Source organism: Lissotriton helveticus, chromosome 3_1 (assembly GCF_964261635.1).
Source record: "Lissotriton helveticus chromosome 3_1, aLisHel1.1, whole genome shotgun sequence".
NCBI lineage: Eukaryota > Metazoa > Chordata > Amphibia > Caudata > Salamandridae > Lissotriton > Lissotriton helveticus.
The window spans coordinates 1,548,009,870-1,548,031,044 of NC_136061.1; the positions used below are offsets into that span (position 1 = coordinate 1,548,009,870).

Consider the following 21,175-nt stretch of genomic DNA (forward strand, 5'->3'; position numbering starts at 1 on the left):
TTGATTTTCCAAATGTTCCTCAGTACAAAATGAAAGCAGAGACAATTGAAGGTGTCATTCCAGTGATTGAAAAATTCATAAGTCAAGGTGTGCTAAAAGAAATTGAGAGCAGCCCATGCAATTCACCGATTATGGGTATTAAAAAGCCAAATGGAACATATAGAATTGTTCAGGACCTGAGAAAAATCAATCAGATTGTTGTTCCATGTTGTCGAATTGTTCCAAACCCTGCAGTAATTCTTTACCAGATTCCACATGATGCAGAATGGTACACAGTCATTGACCTGTGTAATGCCTTCTTTACTGTTCCCTTACACCCAGAAAGCCAGCAAATCTTTGCTTTCAGATTCCAAAATAGGATCCTAGCATGGTGTCGTATCCCTCAAGGGTATACTGAGAGTCCATCTATCTTTAATCAGTTGTTAAAGAAATCCCTGGAAGATTTGGTGTTGCCTGGTAATTCCACATTGGTACAGTACATCGATGATTTGCTTGTGGCAGCCAAAACACGAGAAAATTGTGTTACTGATACCATTACCCTGTTAAATCGTTTGGCAGATGAAGGACATAAAGTGTCACCTGCAAAGTTGCAATTTTGTAAGCAAGAAGTGAAATATCTTGGTCACAGAATTGCAAAGGGAACGAGAAAAGTGACAGTTGAGAGGATCAAAATGATTCGAGCAATTCAACCACCAACAACTCAAAGACAGGTGAGAATGTTTCTGGGAATGGTTGGTTACTGTCGACAATGGATTAGTGGATTTTCAGTAATTGCAAAACCACTACAAAGATTAACAAAAGCAGACATAAAAGATCCAATTACCTTGTCAAAAGTTGAACTGGAAGCTTTTGAGCAGTTAAAAAAGAGCTTATGTGAAGCTCCTGCCCTGGGTATGCCAGACTATGAAAAAGAATTTGAACTTTACTGCAGTGAAAGGGAGGGTTGTGCATTGTCTGTATTGATACAGAGACATGGTAAGTTGAGAAAAACAATTGCATATTTCTCAGCTGTTTTAGATCCTGTTGCAAAAGCTTTGCCAGGTTGCTTAAAAGCAGTGGCCGCAACAAGTGTAAGTCTTGACCAAAGTGAAGGAATCATTATGGGGTTTCCTGTAAAAGTATATGTACCTCATTCAGTTGAGATTCTACTTACCAGAAGCAGGACTCAACATCTGACAAGTAGCAGACTGACAAAATACGAAAAAACAATTCTGGGTTCAGACAATGTATCAATTGTAAGGTGTGTAAATTTGAATCCTTCCACACTATTACCAGATGGAGTTATTACTGAGGTAAGTAACGAAAATGACATTGATCATGAATGCCTGGATGTTGTAGATTACTGCACAAAACCAAGACAGGACATAAAAGATGTTCCTTTACCTGAATCAGACATAATCTATTTTGTAGATGGGTCTTGTTTGAGAAATGATGAAGGGATTCTAAGAGCAGCATATTCAGTGTGCACAGTCTCAGATGTTGTTGAAGGTTCACCTCTGAATGGAATTCGTTCTGCACAAATTGCAGAGTTGATTGCCTTAATTCGAGCATGTGAAAAAGCAGCAGGCAAAAGAGTAACCATAGTGACTGGTAGTCAATATGGTTATGGTGTTGTTCATGATTATGGACAACTGTGGTCCCAAAGAGGTTATTTAACTTCTGCAGGAACACCAATCAGAAATGCAAATTTGATTAAGAGATTGATTGATGGCATTCAGTTACCAGAACAAATTGCTGTAGTCAAATGTGCAGCTCATAAAAAAGGTGATGATTACATCACCAAAGGAAACGCATACGCAGATAAAATTGCAAAGTACTGCGCTAAAAACAACACCCACTTGGAAAAAGACGAAAGTCACACAATGAATTCTCTCATGCTAATTTCTGTAGTTGAAACATGGCAGGAAGTAAAAGACTTACAAGATGAGGCAAGTGAGGAAGAGAAAAACACATGGTTAAAAAGTGAGTGCAGACCAAGAGAAGAGGATGGAATTTGGGTACACAAAGATGGAAGGCCTGTAATGCCGGATTGCATGATTGCTGATATGGCACGGATGTATCATGGTCCAGGACATTTAGGAAGAGATTCCATGATTAGATTATTCAGAGAAACATGGTTTAACACAAAGTTTAGAATAATTGCGGAGTCACTTTGCCAAAGATGCTTGACCTGCCAACAGATAAATCCTAACAGGAAAACTGTTGTAAGTTCGGGAACCATAGGACGGGAGGGTGGTCCTTTTACCAGATTACAAATGGATTTTATTGAAATGCCTATGCACAATAGGTTGAGGTATGTACTGGTGTTTGTCTGTCTGTTTTCAAGATGGGTGGAAGCTTTCTCAACTCGTCATTGTGACTCAGTCACTGTGGCAAAATTACTTTTAAGGGAGATCATACCTAGGTACGGATTTCCAGTGACTATTGAAAGTGATTGCGGAACCCATTTTGAAAATAGGTTGATGAAACTGATTTGTGGAGCTTTAAACATTGAGCAAAAGCTACATTGTGCTTACAGACCAGAAGCATCAGGAGTTGTTGAACAGATTAATGGCACCATTAAGAACAGAATTTCAAAAATGTGTCTTGCCACAGGAGTAAAGTGGACAGATGCACTTCCACTTGTTCTAATGTCAATGAGAAGTACTCCTGAGAAAAAAACAGGTCTTAGCCCACATGACATCGTGATGGGTAGAGTGATGAGGCAAGCATTTGTTCCAGTTGGCAAACTAATGAGTATTAATGATAGTGCAATCATTGAATATTGCCAAAACCTGTCTGATGTAGTGAATTCTATATTTCATCAGGTGGGAACAGATGTAATCTCTAAGGAGAAAGTCCAAGCTCATGATTTGTTACCCGGAGACTGGGTAAGGACCAAAGTTCATCGAAGAAGAAACTGTTTAGTCCCAAGGTGGCAGAAAGCAAGACAGGTTATTCTAATTACAACAAGTGCAAAGGGTTAAAAAGGTGGATTCATCCAAGCCATACAATTTGTGTGCCACCTCCTAAAAATCCTGATGAAGACAGTGACACAACAACTGATTCAGATTCAGAAGGAGATCCAGAAGATCCTGATTCTGATGATCAGCGAAATAATCAACATCTGAAAGATCTACAAAAGAGTCAGAACTTGAATGAAGAAGATCTGAATATCGAAACTGGAGATCGAGATGTTGATGATGATCTGCTTGAAAAAGAGTCTCTAGAAGAAAAAAGATTCAGAAGAAGCAGAAAAATCTGAACAAAACAAAAATCTGAGCCAGAGTATTGAAAGGCAAAAGAGTAACTCTGTGAACAAGAGCAAAAGGCCTGAGACTGGGAAGCTGAAGGTGATTTCTGAAGAAGAAGAAGAATTACCAAGTACCAGTAAGGATATTGTTCCAAATGGAGTGAAGCTGCCGAGTAAAGAAGTTCCTAGGTACAGATTTGAAGTTTCAGATACAGACACTGATGAAAGTGATGAAGATTCTGAAATAAGAAAATTCAGAAAAAGAGCTTGGAAAGCTGAAAGTAACGAAAACGTGCCAAAGAAGAAAATCCTGAGAAAAGGGGATATTTGGCCTGAAGACAATTTGAAGTTCAAATTGGTGAAAAAATCAAAAGAGCAGGTCAACGAGATATCAAGTCAAGGAGGTGATTCTGATAAAAAAGAAGAGAAAAACAAGAAAATAGAAGTAATTACTCGTAAAACAAGAAGAGTAATAAAGCCAAATCAGAAATATAAGTCTCCGGAATGGACATACATCATAATACCACCAAGTGCTGAGGTGGAATCCAGTGGCCAAGAAGATTTGGAGATTGCTGAAATCAGTGGCAAGGATTGAAGTCATTAAATTTAGATAGGAGTTTTTGATTTCTGGCATAAGGCTGAAGAAAAATTTTGTTAGGTGACTTTAGGTCGAAGAAAAGTTGTTTAGTTGGAAAAGCACATGTTTTTGTGACACAAGGTCGAAGAAAAGCTGTTTAGGGTTTTATAAAAAAAAAAAAAAAAAAAATTAAAAGGGGGGATATAGTTTGTAGTCTACTCACTACTCACATTTTAAATTTTAATTTTTTTTTAGAATGCCTGGATCAGATACTTCTAGGTGTTCGATTCTTAAGAGATGTTGTAAAATGACTTCAATTTGTGTGATATTATTAATTCTACTTTGGTTAATTCTAGCTGTGGTCTATCCTTTTGATGTTAATAAGCAGAAATCCAAGACTAATATAACCAGTAAGGTTGAGTCTAAACATGAGAAACATGCTGGCAAGTCTAGCAGAGTTATTGAGCATAATCCAGAGATTCATCAAGACAGATCTGTTGGAGATTTCTCAAGCAATTCATTTTCAAGGCTTTTATCTGAATATGTTAAAGTAATGAATGTTAAGGATTGCTATGTCTGCGTAAAATTGCCTGCTTCTGTTTCAGAGGGTGTGACTTATAATATGTTACCTCTCACTTATGGCATTACTTGCAGTGTGATTGCTAGCTTGTTTTATGAAACTGGACGTCTGGAGTATTATTACTCAGACTTTGATGAGGTTTTTGCAAATCTCAAAATTGTAAATAGCTTAAACAAAGTTAGACCTGCAAAGCAAATGAGGGAATTCTTTTTAGTTACTAATGAACTCAATTATGAATACGCTTATAGAAATAATTTAACTTGCAAAATGAGAGCTGAAGAGAAGACTTTCCTGAACATGGTTGAGGAGAGAAGGGCTGTTTACAAAAGAAATGAGATGTTAAAGCATGCTAAGTCTAAGTACTGGCAAATGGAGGATGCTAAATTAAATGGTGTTAACACAAATGCTGCAATTCACATAGATGAACCAGTTAGTGGTAAATTTTGCATTAGAAGAGACAATACGTTGTATGATAATCTTTTTGTGGGTGCTAGTCAATGTGAGGATACTTATCTTATCACAGGGGGTTGGGGATTTAAAGGTGGTAAGGATCCAATTTTTCCTGGGATTTATTTTATCTGTGGTAATAAAGCATATTTTAGTCTTCCAGACCACTGGTACGGGACATGTTATATTGGCCTGGTCTTTCCAAAAATATTTCATGTTGACAGAAATGAAAAGGGTATCTTTGAATTTGGTGAACATTTGAATAGGTACAAAAGAGAAAGTTTTTCAGAAATCCTGGGAGACATCTTTGGTGCTGTTATTCCTATGGTGGGAATTACTATGAATTCAATCAAAATCAGAAAAGTTTCTACAATTGTGGATAGATTGTCAACTGATACTGCAAGTGGTTTCCAGTTGGTTAGCACATAACTTGTTGCTACCAGAAGCATGGTTATGCAGAATCGTCTTGCATTAGACATTCTGCTTGCAAAAGAGGGAGGAGTTTGTGGGGTCTTGCATGTCCAACATTGCTGTACTTATATACCTGACAAAAGTCAGGATATAGAGTTACTTGTTAAAAACATTACACATTTTCATGAAGAAATAGAACCCATGGAGGAAGAAAGTTTTACCGAGAAAATTGGGAAGAGAATGGAGGCTATCAAAGATTGGTTTTCTGAAATTGGTAGCTCAATCATTGGCAAAGTGATCTATCCAGTAATTGTCATTCTTATAGTGATAATGCTGCTAAAAATTAGTTGTTTGATTCACAAGAGGAGAAAGCATCAGAAGGAAAAGAGAAGAATTTATAAACTCAGAAAGGAACAGGAGAAGGAATATGAGTTAGAGGAAATGCGAAGGGTTCAGTTTGGAAGAGATGATCAGACAGCAGAAACTGGGGTTTAGGGAGACTAATATCGAGAGAATTCAATGTGTGTAGTCTCCAAAAGTGGGTGAAAATTTCTTGAAATTTTTGGGTGTTATTTGGTGATTTTTAAATCACCAGATGAGGGAGTTGATGAAGCGAGCTTCAGAAAATATTTTATTCTGACTTGTGAATTCAATTCCCTATAACATGAACTAATCAATTAATAAATTGTTGCATGATATATTTGATTAATCCAATCTAGATTAAGTTTGCACCACACATGAACACGCGGGAACTAATAACATGTGCTTTTGTTGCATTTGCAAGTCTGTTTTGTAACACATGATTAATATTGTTTTGTTTGTTATGTCTGTCCTATTGTCTTTGTCACTATTAATATGCGGCTGATCATTGAAAGGCATGTGCTTCATTATATGTGCTTACATGTTTGTCCTATGTTGTGATTGTCTGTCTGTGAAACATTTAATCATCTTTTAATTCTTTCAGATTCATAAAGCTGGACTATATGAAGAATGGTAGATATTTTATGTGCTGCTTTATTTGTTTGCTTCTGCTAGTTGTCATTTATTAATGGGTTAATCACTAGCAGGGAAGGGTGGGAAACAGAAGGGTTCGTTTTACCTGAATTAATCACTCTTTTTGTGTTTGTTTAATTATTAGCCTGAATGTGGTTTGAGGCCTAGCCTTAGTTCTGGTTCTGAAGAAAAGCTGGTCGGCCTGTACGTGAGCAGAGTTGGAGCCAAGTGCAGTCATCTTGGAAACTTTTCATGGAACTTTGCTTTTGCATAACCTTTGAAAAAGACTGTGGCTCTAACAAAAGAGACTTATTCATGAACTGCTCTGGATGTTCTTTTCTCAAGGCCGAGGAAATGGCAGGGATGATTTTGCCGAGCTCTGGTGGAAGTCAGAGAAGCAACTTTTTAATTTGTTGCAAAGACACTCGGAAGCTGATGTCACTCTATGTCAATGAACAATAGTATGGTGACGCTTACACCCTGGACGAGGTGGTTTTGGTGGTCTGACAGACAGCAACCAATCACAGTGCTGAACTTTCAGAAAAGAATTACATTTTAGTTAGATTAGCAAGCAAATAGGGTATAAAAATTGGCCTCTTGAAAGGAACGGGGCTGACTGTTTCCTGAGGGCGAAGTGCTGTTCGATTTTCCATGGACTTGTAAGCATTCAACTGTTTATTCATTATTTTCCTTTTCAGGTCAGAAAGTTAACTTAGGATTTAGGGCTATGTTTTCTTTAAAATTCATTATTTCATACAATGTTGAACTGTCAGATTTTGAGCCAATAATTATAATGCAATAAAGCTTACTTATTAAAAATAAATGTTGATATTAATAAAGAACTAATAACGTTTATGCAATTTTGAGAATTTTAAAATAAACTTTTAAAATGACAAGCTGGGGGGAGGAGCCAAGATGGCGATCGGAACAGTCGCATAAACGCCTCGCTCCGAGATCCCTTCCTCCCCGCCGCCTATCCTGTCTTTAATCCTGATCGGGGTGTTCCGAATTTGGTTACCTGGGAAGAGCCTTCACTTACCGTCCTTTTCCGGGGCTCTGGCGTGCAGTGGTTTCTGCGTTCTGCCCTTGTAACTTTGCTGGCCTTCCCGGCCCTGACGCCGGGGCCTCGAGTGCTGTGTCTGCCCGGAGGTGTTCGGAGTGCCGGCGACCCGGAACCGCTGAAGAGACCCGATGGTGGGAGCCTGAGAGCCGCGAGCCGTAGGCGCCGGAGCGGACCCACCCCCGATGGTGGGCCACCCCGCATGCCTGATTGCCTGCCGGCCCGAAGAAGAGAAGCCGCGTTGTCCGGCACCCCTCGGGTGAGAAGCCCACTCCTGTTGATTGTCCCGCCTGGGACCCGGTGCAGGGCTCCCCCGAGTGTTGTGGGGAGCGCGCCTGTTCTTCTGGTGACTCTCCTTTCTCCGCCGAGCGCCATCCGCCGCGGATCGGCTGTGTGTCCTGGGGCCTCCGGCACTCCTGGTGGGCTTGGCGGCGGATGCGACAATGGCGGCGGGCGATTTGCACAAGATGGCGGATGGCCCCTCGGAGTGTCTTCCTCCTGGAGACAGGGACGTTGCTGCATTTGCTCTCCCCAGACCTCGTTTGATGCGGGCGGCCCCTACACGGAGTACTGTCTTGTTCGCCCTGGGTGCTCTGCGGATCGACCTGTCCTTGCACTGCCTGGACTTGGAGTTGCGGATCGCCGCCATGGTTGTTCAGCCATTTTGTGACGCGGTGTCGTCTCCCCGAGTTGGTATTGTTGAGACTTCTCCAGCTGCTGTGCTGGGATATCCGGCTGGGTGTTCGATTTCATGGGATCAAGTGGACCCGGTGCCGATGCAGCAGTATTTCCTACATCCTGATTTCTTTGCTTTGTGCTGGACAGCCCGGACTTTGTGCTTGGCCACGTGGATCTTTGGGTTACTTTTGCATTCTGACTGCTGCCGAGTTTTCCTGGCTGCTTTTTGTTCGCCGAGACGGTGTTCCGTGAAGATCCCACTTGCTTTCCCTGACTGGTATGAACCCACTGTATCATGCTGTTTCCTGGCCGTGGCGGGGTCTGGCAGCTCTGCTTTTCATAGAAGTGGACAGGGGTGATCGTGCCTGGGTGCCTGCGGGACTTTTGTTTTGTTAATTGGCATCTCCGTGCCTCATCATTTGGACAGTTCCTGTCTTCATCCTTTATGTAGGCTTTTCTCAGTATCCTTTTTTGACCTCGACTAGTGATCCGTTATTGCGGGTGGGGTGGTGTTCTGTATTTCGATCGCTGGCTCCCCTCCTCTCTTCTCTCCTCTCCTTCTTTTCCCTCTTTTTCCTCTCCTTTTATCCCTTTCTCTTTTTTCCCTTCGTTATTATTCCCTTTCTCTTTCTTCTATATTTCGGGTGACTCTGGGCGACAGGCACGCTGTTTAGTGGGATAGGCCATAGCCATTACAGTGATGTAGGGTGGGGGGGGGTGTTTGTTATTTTAATTTGTTTTCTTCTATGGTCCCTTTTTTGCTTTCTTTCTAGGGGGTGGGCTATGTCCCTTTGTTCTTTCTCCTTCGTTTCGTAAGTGTCTGCACTTTCTCCTTTTTCGGGGCGGGAGGGCGGTCTATGCGGTGACCCATTTACTTGTTTGCTACGATTTGTCCTTTATTTTTGAACCTTTGATGGGCATTGGATGTATCTGGGCTTTGCTCTACTGTGGTTATTTGATTGGGTAGGGGGCTGCATCCCTCTCGTCCCCCCCCTCTTTTTCTGAGTATGTTGCATGACACATGGGTAGATATGGCTTCTGCCTCCTCTATACATCATAAAATGAAACCTTTCTTATCCTGGCGCTTACTGTGTAACGATCTCACTACTCGTCTATCCTGTATTCCTCCTGCCGTACACATTGATGTTGTTCCCTTTTGACTCTCCTGATTTTGCGGCCGGCCCTTGTGGTTGTAGGCCTGCGCTTGTACTTATACCTGTTTCTCAATAAAGGTTTAAAAAAAAAATAAAAAAAAATAAAAAAAAAAATGACAAGCTGGTCTTGTTTATTGAAAAGAGTTTAATAACAACATATCAGATCCATTCGCCTCATGTTTCAGCTGCTCTGTTGTTTCTTATGGGCCTGGTTTTAATTGGTAAGTGTGGTAGTAGATTGTGACGTCATTTATAAAGAATTTCTGTTGGAGCGCTGGAACACTAGTGAATGGCAGAGTGGGCAATTCTCAAAGCACTGACGGGGAGAGCTGCAGTTGAGGAAGAGTGTTGCAAGTAAGGATTAAGGTGCCTTGGCATTGCTATTTGTCCCAGTGTTGGGATACTATGAACCGCTGTAGTTCTGGTGTGAGGTACACTAGTAAAGTGAAGTTTAAGTTCCACTTCTGAAACAGCAGTAGGTTCTACATGCTCCATTCGGGGTGCAGTGAGTGTTGAACTGTGTGTAGGTCGCACTGCTGAAAGAATAGGGGTGCTGTATGTTCACTCTGAGAAGCAGTGGCAGAGCTGTGAGTAGTGCTCCAATATCCATCTAAACAGAGGACACAGTACATTCTTCTCTAAGAGACATGAATATACAATGGGAAGCACCGCTTACAGCGGATATATCGCATACCGCGCTGACAGTGCATCGCTGCTGTTACATCGTGCACGACATCACATCGCATGCCATCAGGACGCATGCAAGTACATCGCATTTCCTTGTACATCGTTAACCATTACATCGGAGCAGAATAGATACCGGCATACTTTATGTTTATTTAAGAAGACACTTTGGTGCTCTTCTTAAATAAAGCGGCTTGTTAAATAAAGCGGCTTGTTTATTTAAGAAGAGACATTTCTTTACCGGGCATCACATTTTCTTTATTGAAACATTAACAGATATGAAACTTTATGTTTATTTAAGAAGACACTTTGGTGCTCTTCTTAAATAAAGCGGCTTGTTAAATAAAGCGGCTTGTTTATTTAAGAAGAGACATTTCTTTACCGGGCATATTTCTTTGTTGAAGACACTTTTGCGAGCAGAATCGCATTTTCTTTATTGAAACTATAACAGATATGAAAATGCATATGCGAGCGGAATTGTGCGTGTCTTTATTAAAGTAAATTGATTTGGAAAAGCAATTGAGGTCATTTATTTCAAGATACTAACATCTGATTCAAGCCGGCTCGTACAATACGTCAATAAATAAAAAAAGATATGTGGTCTGACGGATAGGTTGTTCAGAAAATGGCAATTAAGTTTTTCAGTACATTGAACATACATTGCATTATTAAAGCAGCGCATATGCAATGTATGTTCAATGTACTGAAAAACTTAATTGCCATTTTCTGAACACAATTCGGCTCGTACATCATTTTAGGAACACAATTCTGGTCGTATATCATTTTGGTACGAGTGGAGGCTCGAACCTTGTCTGCCAGCACCAAAGTCTGGCAACCTATCCGTCAGACCACATATTGGCATACTGCAGCTGAATGTAATTACATTAATTAAACTGCTAAAGGGAAGTCTTAGCTATATTAAAAATTATGTTCTTCTATTATGTTTTTTTATTAAAAGTTTCCCGCTGTGGAGAAAAAACAAACAAAAACACTTATCAATTAACTTTGAAATGTGGTTTCAAAGGAATGGCAACCGTTGAAAGCATTAGGGAGATTAGATTATGTTTGGTGATATAATATGTGATACCAGGATTTTTCAAGCTACCTTAGGGAGTTGAGACACGAGGATGTGGCCTACATTCACGTCTTATGTGGTAACCTCGCCATCCAGAGCTGTTTCCCAGAACCAGAGATCATACAGTTTCTGGTTATCTTTCTCTTCTTGTCATTCTCAGACCCTTTGTGTAGCCCTTAAATGATTGCTGATGTTTCCAGTTGCACCAAATGTTACACCCTTCATAGTGTACCCCATCTTCACCTCCTCCTACCTTGCCCTGTCTTCCACCATTTCCCGCTTCCATGCCCTGTCCCTTTTGGCAAAGTTTTACATGTGCTCATTTTTTTCCCTGTTTAGGCAATGGAGTCTGATCACTTTACAGTATAGAGTAGTATTACCCAAAACTAATAGGTACGTGTATTATAGGTGCTCACAATTGTGGCAAAATGTGGAGCTCAGAATAAGGCCATGATCGTGAGCCAATCAATATCCACTGCATTTTTGTAAAATGCCTAAGTATTCAATATCTCACAAAAAAGAGTCGCGCCTGTGTTCCATTTTGATGCTGACATTGAAGTTGTTGTTCCTCTGTCCCTAACGAACCCCAAATTAGCTGGCAAACTTATTTGATATGAGGGGATGTAGCACACCTTGACCCAAACCGCAGCTTTAAAAAATGAGCAGGAATGTGCGTGATAAATACACTTCCCATCAAATTTTGTTTTAAAAAAGAAGTATATTAAAAAAAATAAGTATATAATCTTGGTATGAGTGGAGGATTGCAGGCGCGAACCATGTCTGTCAGCACCAAAGTCAGTCTATGTTTCCGTTAGACCACATGTTGTTGCAGTGACTGACGTTGATGTTTTGCTTATTGAAATAAACATACTTCCAAATATGCGCCGCTTTGCTTGTTTGTGTTTATGCTTCCCGTTTTTAATGTGCTCGCTTTATGCTGCTTTGTTTTTTGTAAGTAAGTTTATGTCACTGTGCGCATATTGCTTAAATAAACATTCTTCTTTAAAATAACCATTGTTCTTTATATGTTCTTGATAGCCTCATATGCCCTTTATGCAGCTTTGTTCACACCTTGACCCAAACCGCAGCTTCAAAAAATAAGCAGGAATGTGCGTGATAACAAAAAAGAGTCGCGCCTGTGTTCCATTTTGATGCTAACATTGAAGTTGTTGTTCCTCTGTCCCTAACGAACCCCAAATTAGCTGGCAAACTTAATTTACCGCATTACTTCTTCATGTCGACTGCTTCTATAGATAGAGTTCAAATGTTCTTTTTTGAGTAAACACAAAGAAATCTACCCCAAACTCCTCCGCGTTCTGTCCCATAGTCTCCTATACAATTGGCAGGCAGGTCAGGCTTGAAGAATTGCAGTTCAGCTGTCGGAATTGAAGACAGGGGGATTGCAGCATAATTTAATGTCAGGGAAGTTACAGCGAGACCAGGGTATTTGAAGCCGGTTTCATTTGCCATGAGAGAATTTACAGGTGACATTACAGAGAGTGTTATCGCTATTGTAATTTTAGAAGTACTTTTCAGAGCCTCGTTTTCCATCGACATTTGTCCAAATATTTCAAAGTAGATTCTGAGATCGCGTTGTCATGTCGCGCGATGTTATGTCGCCGATGTGACACGCGATCCTGTTCCACGGCCGCATTTGCGGCGCAACGTCGTGCGATGACAAAATCGCCGATGTAAGGGCCATTGCGATGTATTGTCCGCGATGCGAACGCCCGCGAGGACGTTGCACGCGATGGATCGTCATACAACCATATACAATGGTACAGAGCACGCTTCACCAGGCACCATACGAACTTATGAATTCTAGGACCACAAATGATGGCACCCCCTCCTCTATTTATAATATGGACATCGGGTACATGACGTACATCCTTATGAAGTGGGCATGCACAGGAAACCTAAATCCAAAAAGGACTGGCATAGATACTATCCAGTCTATTATGTTGCAAGGTATAGTGTTACTACTGCTCTACGGTTTGTAAGATTTTATATTGAATAACTCAAATTCTAACTGTGTTTCAGAAGGTAAGGAAGCTCTAAACAGTGCTAAGATAGCAGTATCCAATAATTTATAGAACACACAATCTGCAATTTACCTTTGGTATCTAATTATCCGGTGTCATGGAACCTATTTGAGTTAAACATTAAAATATAAACAGGAGGTAGGAAAAGGGTGAGAGAGTTGCATAAGTACTGAAAGGGAAGGTTGTCAACTTTTTATGTTTTTAGTTTTAGTATTGAATTATAATCAATTCTCTTTAGCGGATTTATTTTTATAAATAAATCATGGGAATAGTAATGAGCTTGATCCTGGCCTATTCAAATGGCAACACATTTATGTGTCATTTAAAAAACTAACTGACTTTGAACAATCAATGGTAGGAAAACTCAAGTTACTGATGGCACTTGATTGACACCACATTTAGTGTCTGGCTAGGTGCTACTTAGGATTAGATAACTTTAGTGTGTGTAGAGGGCACCTACCTCTTTATGCAGAACATGCGCACATGCCATTGGGTGGACATCCTTTGGATGTACAATCTTCTGACACATCAGGCAAAGCTTACAGTTGGGTGTAGGCTGCAGTATCAGATACAAAACAAGACATGGTATTGTGTATGTGGGAGAAAACAGACACCACTATTCATAAGCCACGAAAAGAAAATATACATAGAGCCATGTATACGAAACATAAGCTGAATTAAAGCACAGCACTCTACTGAATACTGATTAAGCAAAAATACTTGTTAAGCTGTTACAACTTTAACCAGCATGCTACATAATAGCATTATATTCATCTTGAAGGGCGAAGAAAATAGACTTCAAAACCTATACATGAGCCAGAAAAAGAAAATAGACTTGGAACACTCAATGAAATCCAGGACAAGAAGTCAGATCTAAAAAGCAGCACACAAGCCAGGAATAAAAAAAACCTTAAAAAACAGTTTGAGTGTTTTGCTATATGCAAGGTGAACAAAAAGACTTAGGGCTCGATTAGGATCGCGGTTTTCACACATCCTCCGGGCCGGCAGAAGCCACCGCCGGCCCGGAGGATGCGAGAAAACCGCTGGGGAGGCACAAAAGACCCACCGCCAAATTAGGATGGCGGTGGGTCTCAAGATCCGTCCGCAGCTTTTCCGCCGCGGTCGCCTTCCGACCGCGGCGGAAAAGCTCTAACATGGCTGGCGGTGTCTATCAGACACCGCCAGCCATATTAGGATGGCGGAAATCATATGCTTTTCCACGGCGGCTTTTCCGGCGTGGAAAAGCAGCGCGGACATTGACTTCGGGGGCCCATTGTGGGCCTCCTTGGTGAAGGGGGGTCGGGGGTGCACATGGGGGGGTACCTATGGTACCCCCCTGCATTTGTATGCAGCAATCGGCAGGCACCGCAAGGTGCCTGCCGCTTTCTGCATACAAATGCAATGTATGCATTTTTTACCATTGCGGCGGGTGCAGCTTGAAGCCGCACCCGCCGCAATGGTAAAAATAGAGGACGTGACCGCCAGGGTGGCGGTCACATCCTAATTGCACAGGAGGGAACTCAGCAGGCAATGCGGAGGTTCCCTCCTACTCTATGGTGGCGGACGGACTCAGGTCCGTCCGCCATCTTAATCGCACCCTTAGTGTGCTATGCTTGAGTGAGAGAGGAAGAACATAGAGGTAATATGCTGCTCATAAGTCTGCAGAAAGGCTTACAATGCTGTACGAGTCAGAGATACATGAGATTACAAATGCTCAGAAAGAAGAAAAACTGACTGCATGTTAATTTTCCTTTCCAGGTTGTGGACAGTGGTCTAATTTGGTTTTGCTCTACTACTATAGTACACTATCTCTATTGACACCAGCAGGACAATATGAAAATATTATTTCATACCCCGGGCACAGTGTTCAGAAATGCGAAGGCCAGGACCTTCCTAAACAGTAAGATGGAGTAAAATAAAAACTGGCGCTGAGCAAGGCACTGGACTGGCCTGCTTTAAGCCAGTAAGAATCCCAGTACCTAGGACAGAGGCATCTAGAGTCAGGAAGAGCTCACCCTTGATGCCAGAAAAAGCCGTGGTGGTGGTCTTGCCCCTTGCTCTCCACAACCAGAAGCAACCAGAAGCAAGAGAAGGAACCCAAGGCTTTCCTGGGTGACCTCTGCTCATCCTGCAGCCCAAAGAGAAAGCAGACGGTGCCTGATCCTACCTGAGGGGGTCGTCCAAGATGCATAGTCTGTGTGGGTGGGAGGAAGGTGGTTGGGTTCATCCGAGAGTGTGGAGCGTTGAAAACATGGGATCCAATCTGGCCAAGTGGCTGCAGGAGAGAAACATGAAACCTTTGCATAAGATACAACGTTAAACATCCAGAAATTAGAACTTGGTTCGAAACATGCCAAGTGAGAAGATAGGAGTTGGTGGGTCTGGCTAAGCATAGCTATGGTTCAGGCACAAGGGGTGACAGAGGCACTGCCTACAGAGGTGCTCCCCATTCAGACTACCTAGTGCATACAAGACTCAATCCATGGAAAGGGAAGGAGAAATAAGTAGCAAAATACAGTTTTGTCTGAGGGAAATTCTGGGAGAAACATCTGCTTTGGGTTTTCACAGACTTTTGTGCATGGTGGCTTATCACTGTCCTACACTTTCATAAGGCAAACAGATTTCTTCTGATGTCCCCATTTTCTAAAATTGTATACAAGGCAAGATTGCATCATATTTGTTTTAAAACTTGCCTTATTTCTATTGTCTTGTTGTTTGTTACGAATGAGTCAGACCTCGTTTATACCCATCACCTTCCTCAGTAAGAAGACGAGTGTCTTTAGCAATGTGTCACCATTAGGAGCACTCTAATAGTCTTCTGTCTGCCTGACTAGGGCATTTAAAGATATATATTATATATATGAGAAAATATCAGATAAAACATACCGTTTAAAATGAACAAAACCACTGAAAGTCACAAGTTATGATTATCTCAAGTAACTATAACTTGTGCCCTAAAGTAACTGTAGCTCACACCCTCGCCATGTGCTGCTAATTATCTCCCATATTACATCACTCATGACATGTTCTGGGTCATCACTAAGAATATCACTGCAACATCTGAAATTACATCATTGATACAACAATGTGGATTGTGGGGGTTCAAGTTACAGTCACTTAAGATAACTATAACTGGTGAATTTCACTGATTTTGTTAGTTTAAAAGGTACGTTTTAATAGACATTTTCACCTAAATATAATAACCATTTAACCTTTGTTTTTTTTAATTTAATTGCTACTGGTTTTTAAAAAAATGTAAAGTAATAATGTATTACAATTCCAAACTATGTCATTTTATATATATCAATATGTTTTTCATACAGGTTGATCAAAGTGATGAAGAAAGCTTAGTCTGAGAATAAAAAGACCATTATCGCTAAGTTTTTATGCATTTTACTACTAAACTGGAGCAACTTTTTTCCCTAACTCTAAAATACTCCCACCTGAAAACTCTCTCTCTTTCAGATATTGACTGTCCAAATACAACGGCCTAACGCAAGATCAGAGTATTTCTGTGGATTAAAATTCACAGCACTACCCAACACTTGTATACCAAACTATGGAAGACTTGACTGTAAAGGAGGCCACCTTCAGCTACCTCAATCATACAAAGTGTCAAAGAATGCTCTTCAAAGATTTTAGAAAAAGCAAAACAACAGTAATCACAAGGCACAATGCAAGGAACACTGTCAGCGAGGACACATCCCCTGACTTACGCCCAAAGACAGTGACTGTTACACATGTAGATTTGTACAACAAGAGTAATTCTCACTAAGGGAACCAGTGTTTGACATCTGTTACTGCTAGTCCATGGAGGTCATTTTGGGCCATCTCAAGATAAGTTAAAAACAAGACCATGCCCTAGGGCAGTCAGACTGTGATTAGACTCAATGCTCTGGCTGTCAGAATCCAAGTTCTAATTTCCATCCAGAGGAAGGGAAACATCCTTTACAACGCAACTTTTACCACGCAGTGCCTTTACGACGCAACTTTTACAATGCAAACCATTACAACGCATTGCGCTGGGGGGCGCTCTAGGATAGGGAATAAGTTTAATTTACTATCCAACACCTTCCCTAGGGTCCACGGGGACTGGAGTTGGAATAGTAAATTAAACTATTCACTATCCAGCACCCCAAAGCGCTATGCGTTGTAAAGGTTTGCGTTGTAAAAACCGCGTTGTAAAGGCATGCGTGGTAAAAGCATGCGTTGTAATGTCATACATCCCAGAGGAAGTTAGGGCCATGCAGAAAAGATGGGGGTAGGTCCTCTGGAGGACTGATGGCGTGGAGCTCCAGGTACCAGTCACTACAGTGAGTAACTTACTCCCTGATGCATCCGGTTCTCTTTCCTCCATTCACTGGAGCACACAGCATCTACAACACTAAGGCTGAAACAGAACCACCCCAAATCAAACAAAACCATAGAAACCACAGAGCAGAACAAGGGCTGCCAAACCAAGAAGCAGACAAAAGGAGAGGAGGTCCTATTTCACAATTGAGGCCTGGAGGAACCTTTCTTCCCTTAGTACCCTACAATAACAATGACAGACAGACAAAACTGCAGTCAGCGACACTGAGCAATGAACTTCCTGAGTCTGAAAAATGGAGGGAGCAGAGAATCATCCTTTTTTATGAACATCCTCCTGTAAGGCAGTGGTTCAATGGTATCACCCCTAGCAGAGACAGTGGATCCATAGACCAGTCCCCAGCTGATGTTTTGGGCGCCAGAGAGGTGGTGGGGTACTTAACTCAATTCTTCATACTCACCTGTCCTATTCCCGGTGCCTTATCATGGAGCTCTGCCAGTCGCATACCGATCAATTTGCAAAGATCATCAAAGGAGAGCCCAGCTGTAGTTCCACGTGAAGTTTTGATCTGTTGTAGGATTTGAGTCAGCTGAGTTCTGTAAGGGAAATACATCATGTGAGGGACACACGGCCAGAGATAATAGTCTCACAGAGCCGGCACAGCAGTAACAGTGAAAGCTTTCCTCACGTCAGAAATAGGTACCAGACAGACAGTTATGTGGAAAGTAGAGCATCTCAGTAGTAATGCGTCCTGCAGCATCTGTGACAGCTATGGAAGTGTGGAATACCTTCACCCGACTCCCAGGACATATTGGTTTGGGTCAATGACAACAAGCTTTCATGCTTATTTTGCCTCAGGACAAGCAAGCCAAACCCATTGCAGCACAAACCCTTTCAATGCCAGTTCACCAAAATGCATTATTGATCTGTGAAAGAGCATTTTGTACAATTAAGGCAAGATTTGTATCCATATGTTCCTGCTGGCTGAACTTGTATTTATAATGCATTAGTGCAAAGTCTTTATTATTCAGGGTGACCATTTTAAAGAGATGCTTTGAGCTCGGCTTACACTACTGGCAGCGATTCCAATATAAATATGTGTACATACGTTTCCAAAGTTTAACAGTTTTCGTCTACCTATAATGCTATCCTTAATGCTCTCTGCATTTGAAGCAATTATTTGCAGAAGCGTTAAACCAGGATTGATGATTGTTTGCTTTCAAAATAAAATGTACATTAAAAATAGCAAAAATGTTTTGCTCAACTGCTGTGCAATTTTCAGTACAGTTTCTTTATCATTTAATAAAATGTATTTGATACATGCTAGTATTTCCCAAAAATATTAATAACGGAAAATTAGTGTAAAATCAGTTTTGCCAAGATTCTGAAAAATAGGAAAATAAACAGACAATGGCAAAGGCAAGGGGTCTGGCTTTGGTTGCAAGCCTTTTGAATTTGTCAATAAGTGTTTTGTTTTTACATCATTTTTGTAAAATGTAATTGTTAATGGAGTTGCTGGGCCTTTACGAATATAACATTGGCTGAAAGCAAAAATGTAGTTGTGGTTGCAAAAATCACAAATTGCAATATTAGTCTCTGGCACTGAAGGAAACAACATTATGTGCCAATGTGCTCCTTGAGATAGAGCAGGATGCCTTCATTCACAGTGATGGTAGCCACATATGAAGATACATATTCACTGAAAAAAACTAATTTTACAGGGACGTTTTAGTTAGGTACAGATTACTTGTTTGGAAGTTATAGTTACCCGACTCATGCCCTAAGTTAACTATGACTCGCGCACCCGACATGCACAGTTTTCTCATCAATAATTTTATTGCAAATGTTGCAGTGATATGTCACAGATGTCAGGACTGATGTAATATGTGGGGTAATCAGCAATGCATGGCGAGGGTGCGAGTTACAGTTACCTTAGGGCGCGAGTTATAGTTTCTGGAGGAAAGTATAACTATACCTGTCTAATTTCTATGGTTTTGTGCTTGTAAAATCTGAACCTAACTATAACGTCCCTCTAATCTTTGGTTTTCTTAGTTAATTTCGACTTTAAAAAAAATCTATTTTTTAACTATAACATCACTGTAAATTGTGTTTTCTTCAGTGAATTTCTACGTTTTTTTAATGTTAAGTAATATTTAATTACCTTACGCTTATCCAACCCCAGCACTGCATGGCCCGTCGGTCACAGAACCTGGCGGACAACCCCACCGTAGATCCTCAACCGCACACTGTGCACGGCTGGGTTGGCTGCAGGGCCTGGCCTGTGGCCAACCCCCCCACATACTGGCAACCTAGAAGGAGGGCACTCAGCCCCCATCCCCGGAACGATTACAGCCCCAGGGACCCCATCCCCCCAGGGCCCATCCATATAATAAATGGGGAGGACGGACAGGGAACCAGATCAAAAGTCCGCTGATAGCATGCGGGAGCATTTTTTCTGCTCCCGCCTGCTAGGAGTGGATCTACTGTTGGCTTTTGCTTGGCGAGAGCTTTAAAATGCTCCCGCCAAGCGAGAGCAAAGAGGTTTTCTGTTCCTGCACTAATGTAGGCAGAGAAACTGCCATGTCTCGTGCTGGGCACCCTGGGACATACCAGGAGCCTGGCCCTGGGGCATGGAGTCTCCAGGGCCATTAATTGCTTTGGGATGGGGCCGCCCGGCCCCCTATCTTTCTATTATACCATTGTACCCCGGAGGCATACTGGGATGGGAGCTAGGGACCGAAATTGGCCGAGGAGGGGGCTGCATTGCTCTCCCCCTGGGTTGGTAGTCTCCAGGTACGTATCTGCCTGAGGAGGGCGGCCACATGTGCCCCCTCCCCTATTTATTAATATGTTATTCCCCTGGGACGTGGCCTACCCAGGGGACAAATTAAAAAACAAACACAGGAGACCACCCTTGTTTTAATTTTCTTTTGCCATGATCCTCTGCGATTTCCGGTCAATTTTTAAAAAAATATGTTTTTTGCCCTGGTGGTGTCCCGGTGGCACCTTGCACCCTTCTAATTTTCAAAACTTTTTATCTTGGGACTCGGCTGAGTCCAAGTCCCAAGATGGCTGCCAACACATCCTGGTTGAAGTGATGGCAGCCAATCAGATCCTACCATGAGATCTGTTGGATCCACGAGTATTCATGTCACTAGATCTCCATGAATCTTTTTTCTTTAATAACTCCAAACCTACTGAACGAATTTACACCAAATTACAAAAAACACCCTGTCAGGACCAAGATATAGCTTTCTGCCAAATGTGGTGTAATTCCATTCAGCTGTTCAGGCTGTAGTTGTGTTCAAAATTCCTATGGGAAATTACATGGGAAAAGCATGTTTTGGGATCCCCCCCTTTTTCTAGCTCCAGCCTGACGAATCACCCCAAAACGTTTAAGGCAACAGCTGAAGTGAGTGGCAATCTATATATATATTCACTGAAAAAAACCACAGGTTTCAAGGACGTTATAGTTAGGCTGACATTTCACTCGTACACAACCAGAGAAATTCAGCCGTCTTAGTTAGTTGAGCTAACTATAACTCACGCCGCCGCAATGCACTGCTGATAACGTGACATATTACATCACTCATGACATGGTCAGTGACATCACTGATGACATCATCCACTTAATATCTGATGCACCATCTCAGACCCTAATATAACCTTTCATACACCTATTCTAAAATACAGACTACCATTCTCTAAACCATAGACACACCAATTTCAGTTAGTACATACCCACTCACTGATTCATAGGTCTACACACACATCCACTCACCCATACAGTCACTCATCAATATAGCCACTGATATATGCACTCATACACCTATACAGATACTCATACACCGCCACTCAACCATAGTTACTCACACACCTAGTCAGTCGCTCAGAGTCAATAACACTGCCATTTACTCACCTATACAGTTATAC

At 41.6% G+C, this 21,175-nt stretch overlaps 1 protein-coding gene across 4 annotated transcripts in view; it reads right to left on the reverse strand.

Moving 5' to 3' along the window:
* Positions 1 to 21,175, reverse strand: part of RNF214 (ring finger protein 214) — a 203,511-nt gene that overhangs the window by 26,326 nt on the left and 156,010 nt on the right. For all 4 annotated transcript variants that reach the window (XM_078682288.1, XM_078682285.1, XM_078682289.1 and 1 more), the window contains exons 13-15: positions 17,703 to 17,838; positions 15,101 to 15,208; positions 13,394 to 13,489 (exon numbers count right to left, since the gene is read on the reverse strand). In XM_078682288.1, coding sequence (XP_078538414.1) covers positions 13,394 to 13,489; positions 15,101 to 15,208; positions 17,703 to 17,838 — 340 coding nt within the window. The remainder of the gene's footprint in view (positions 1 to 13,393; positions 13,490 to 15,100; positions 15,209 to 17,702; positions 17,839 to 21,175) is intronic.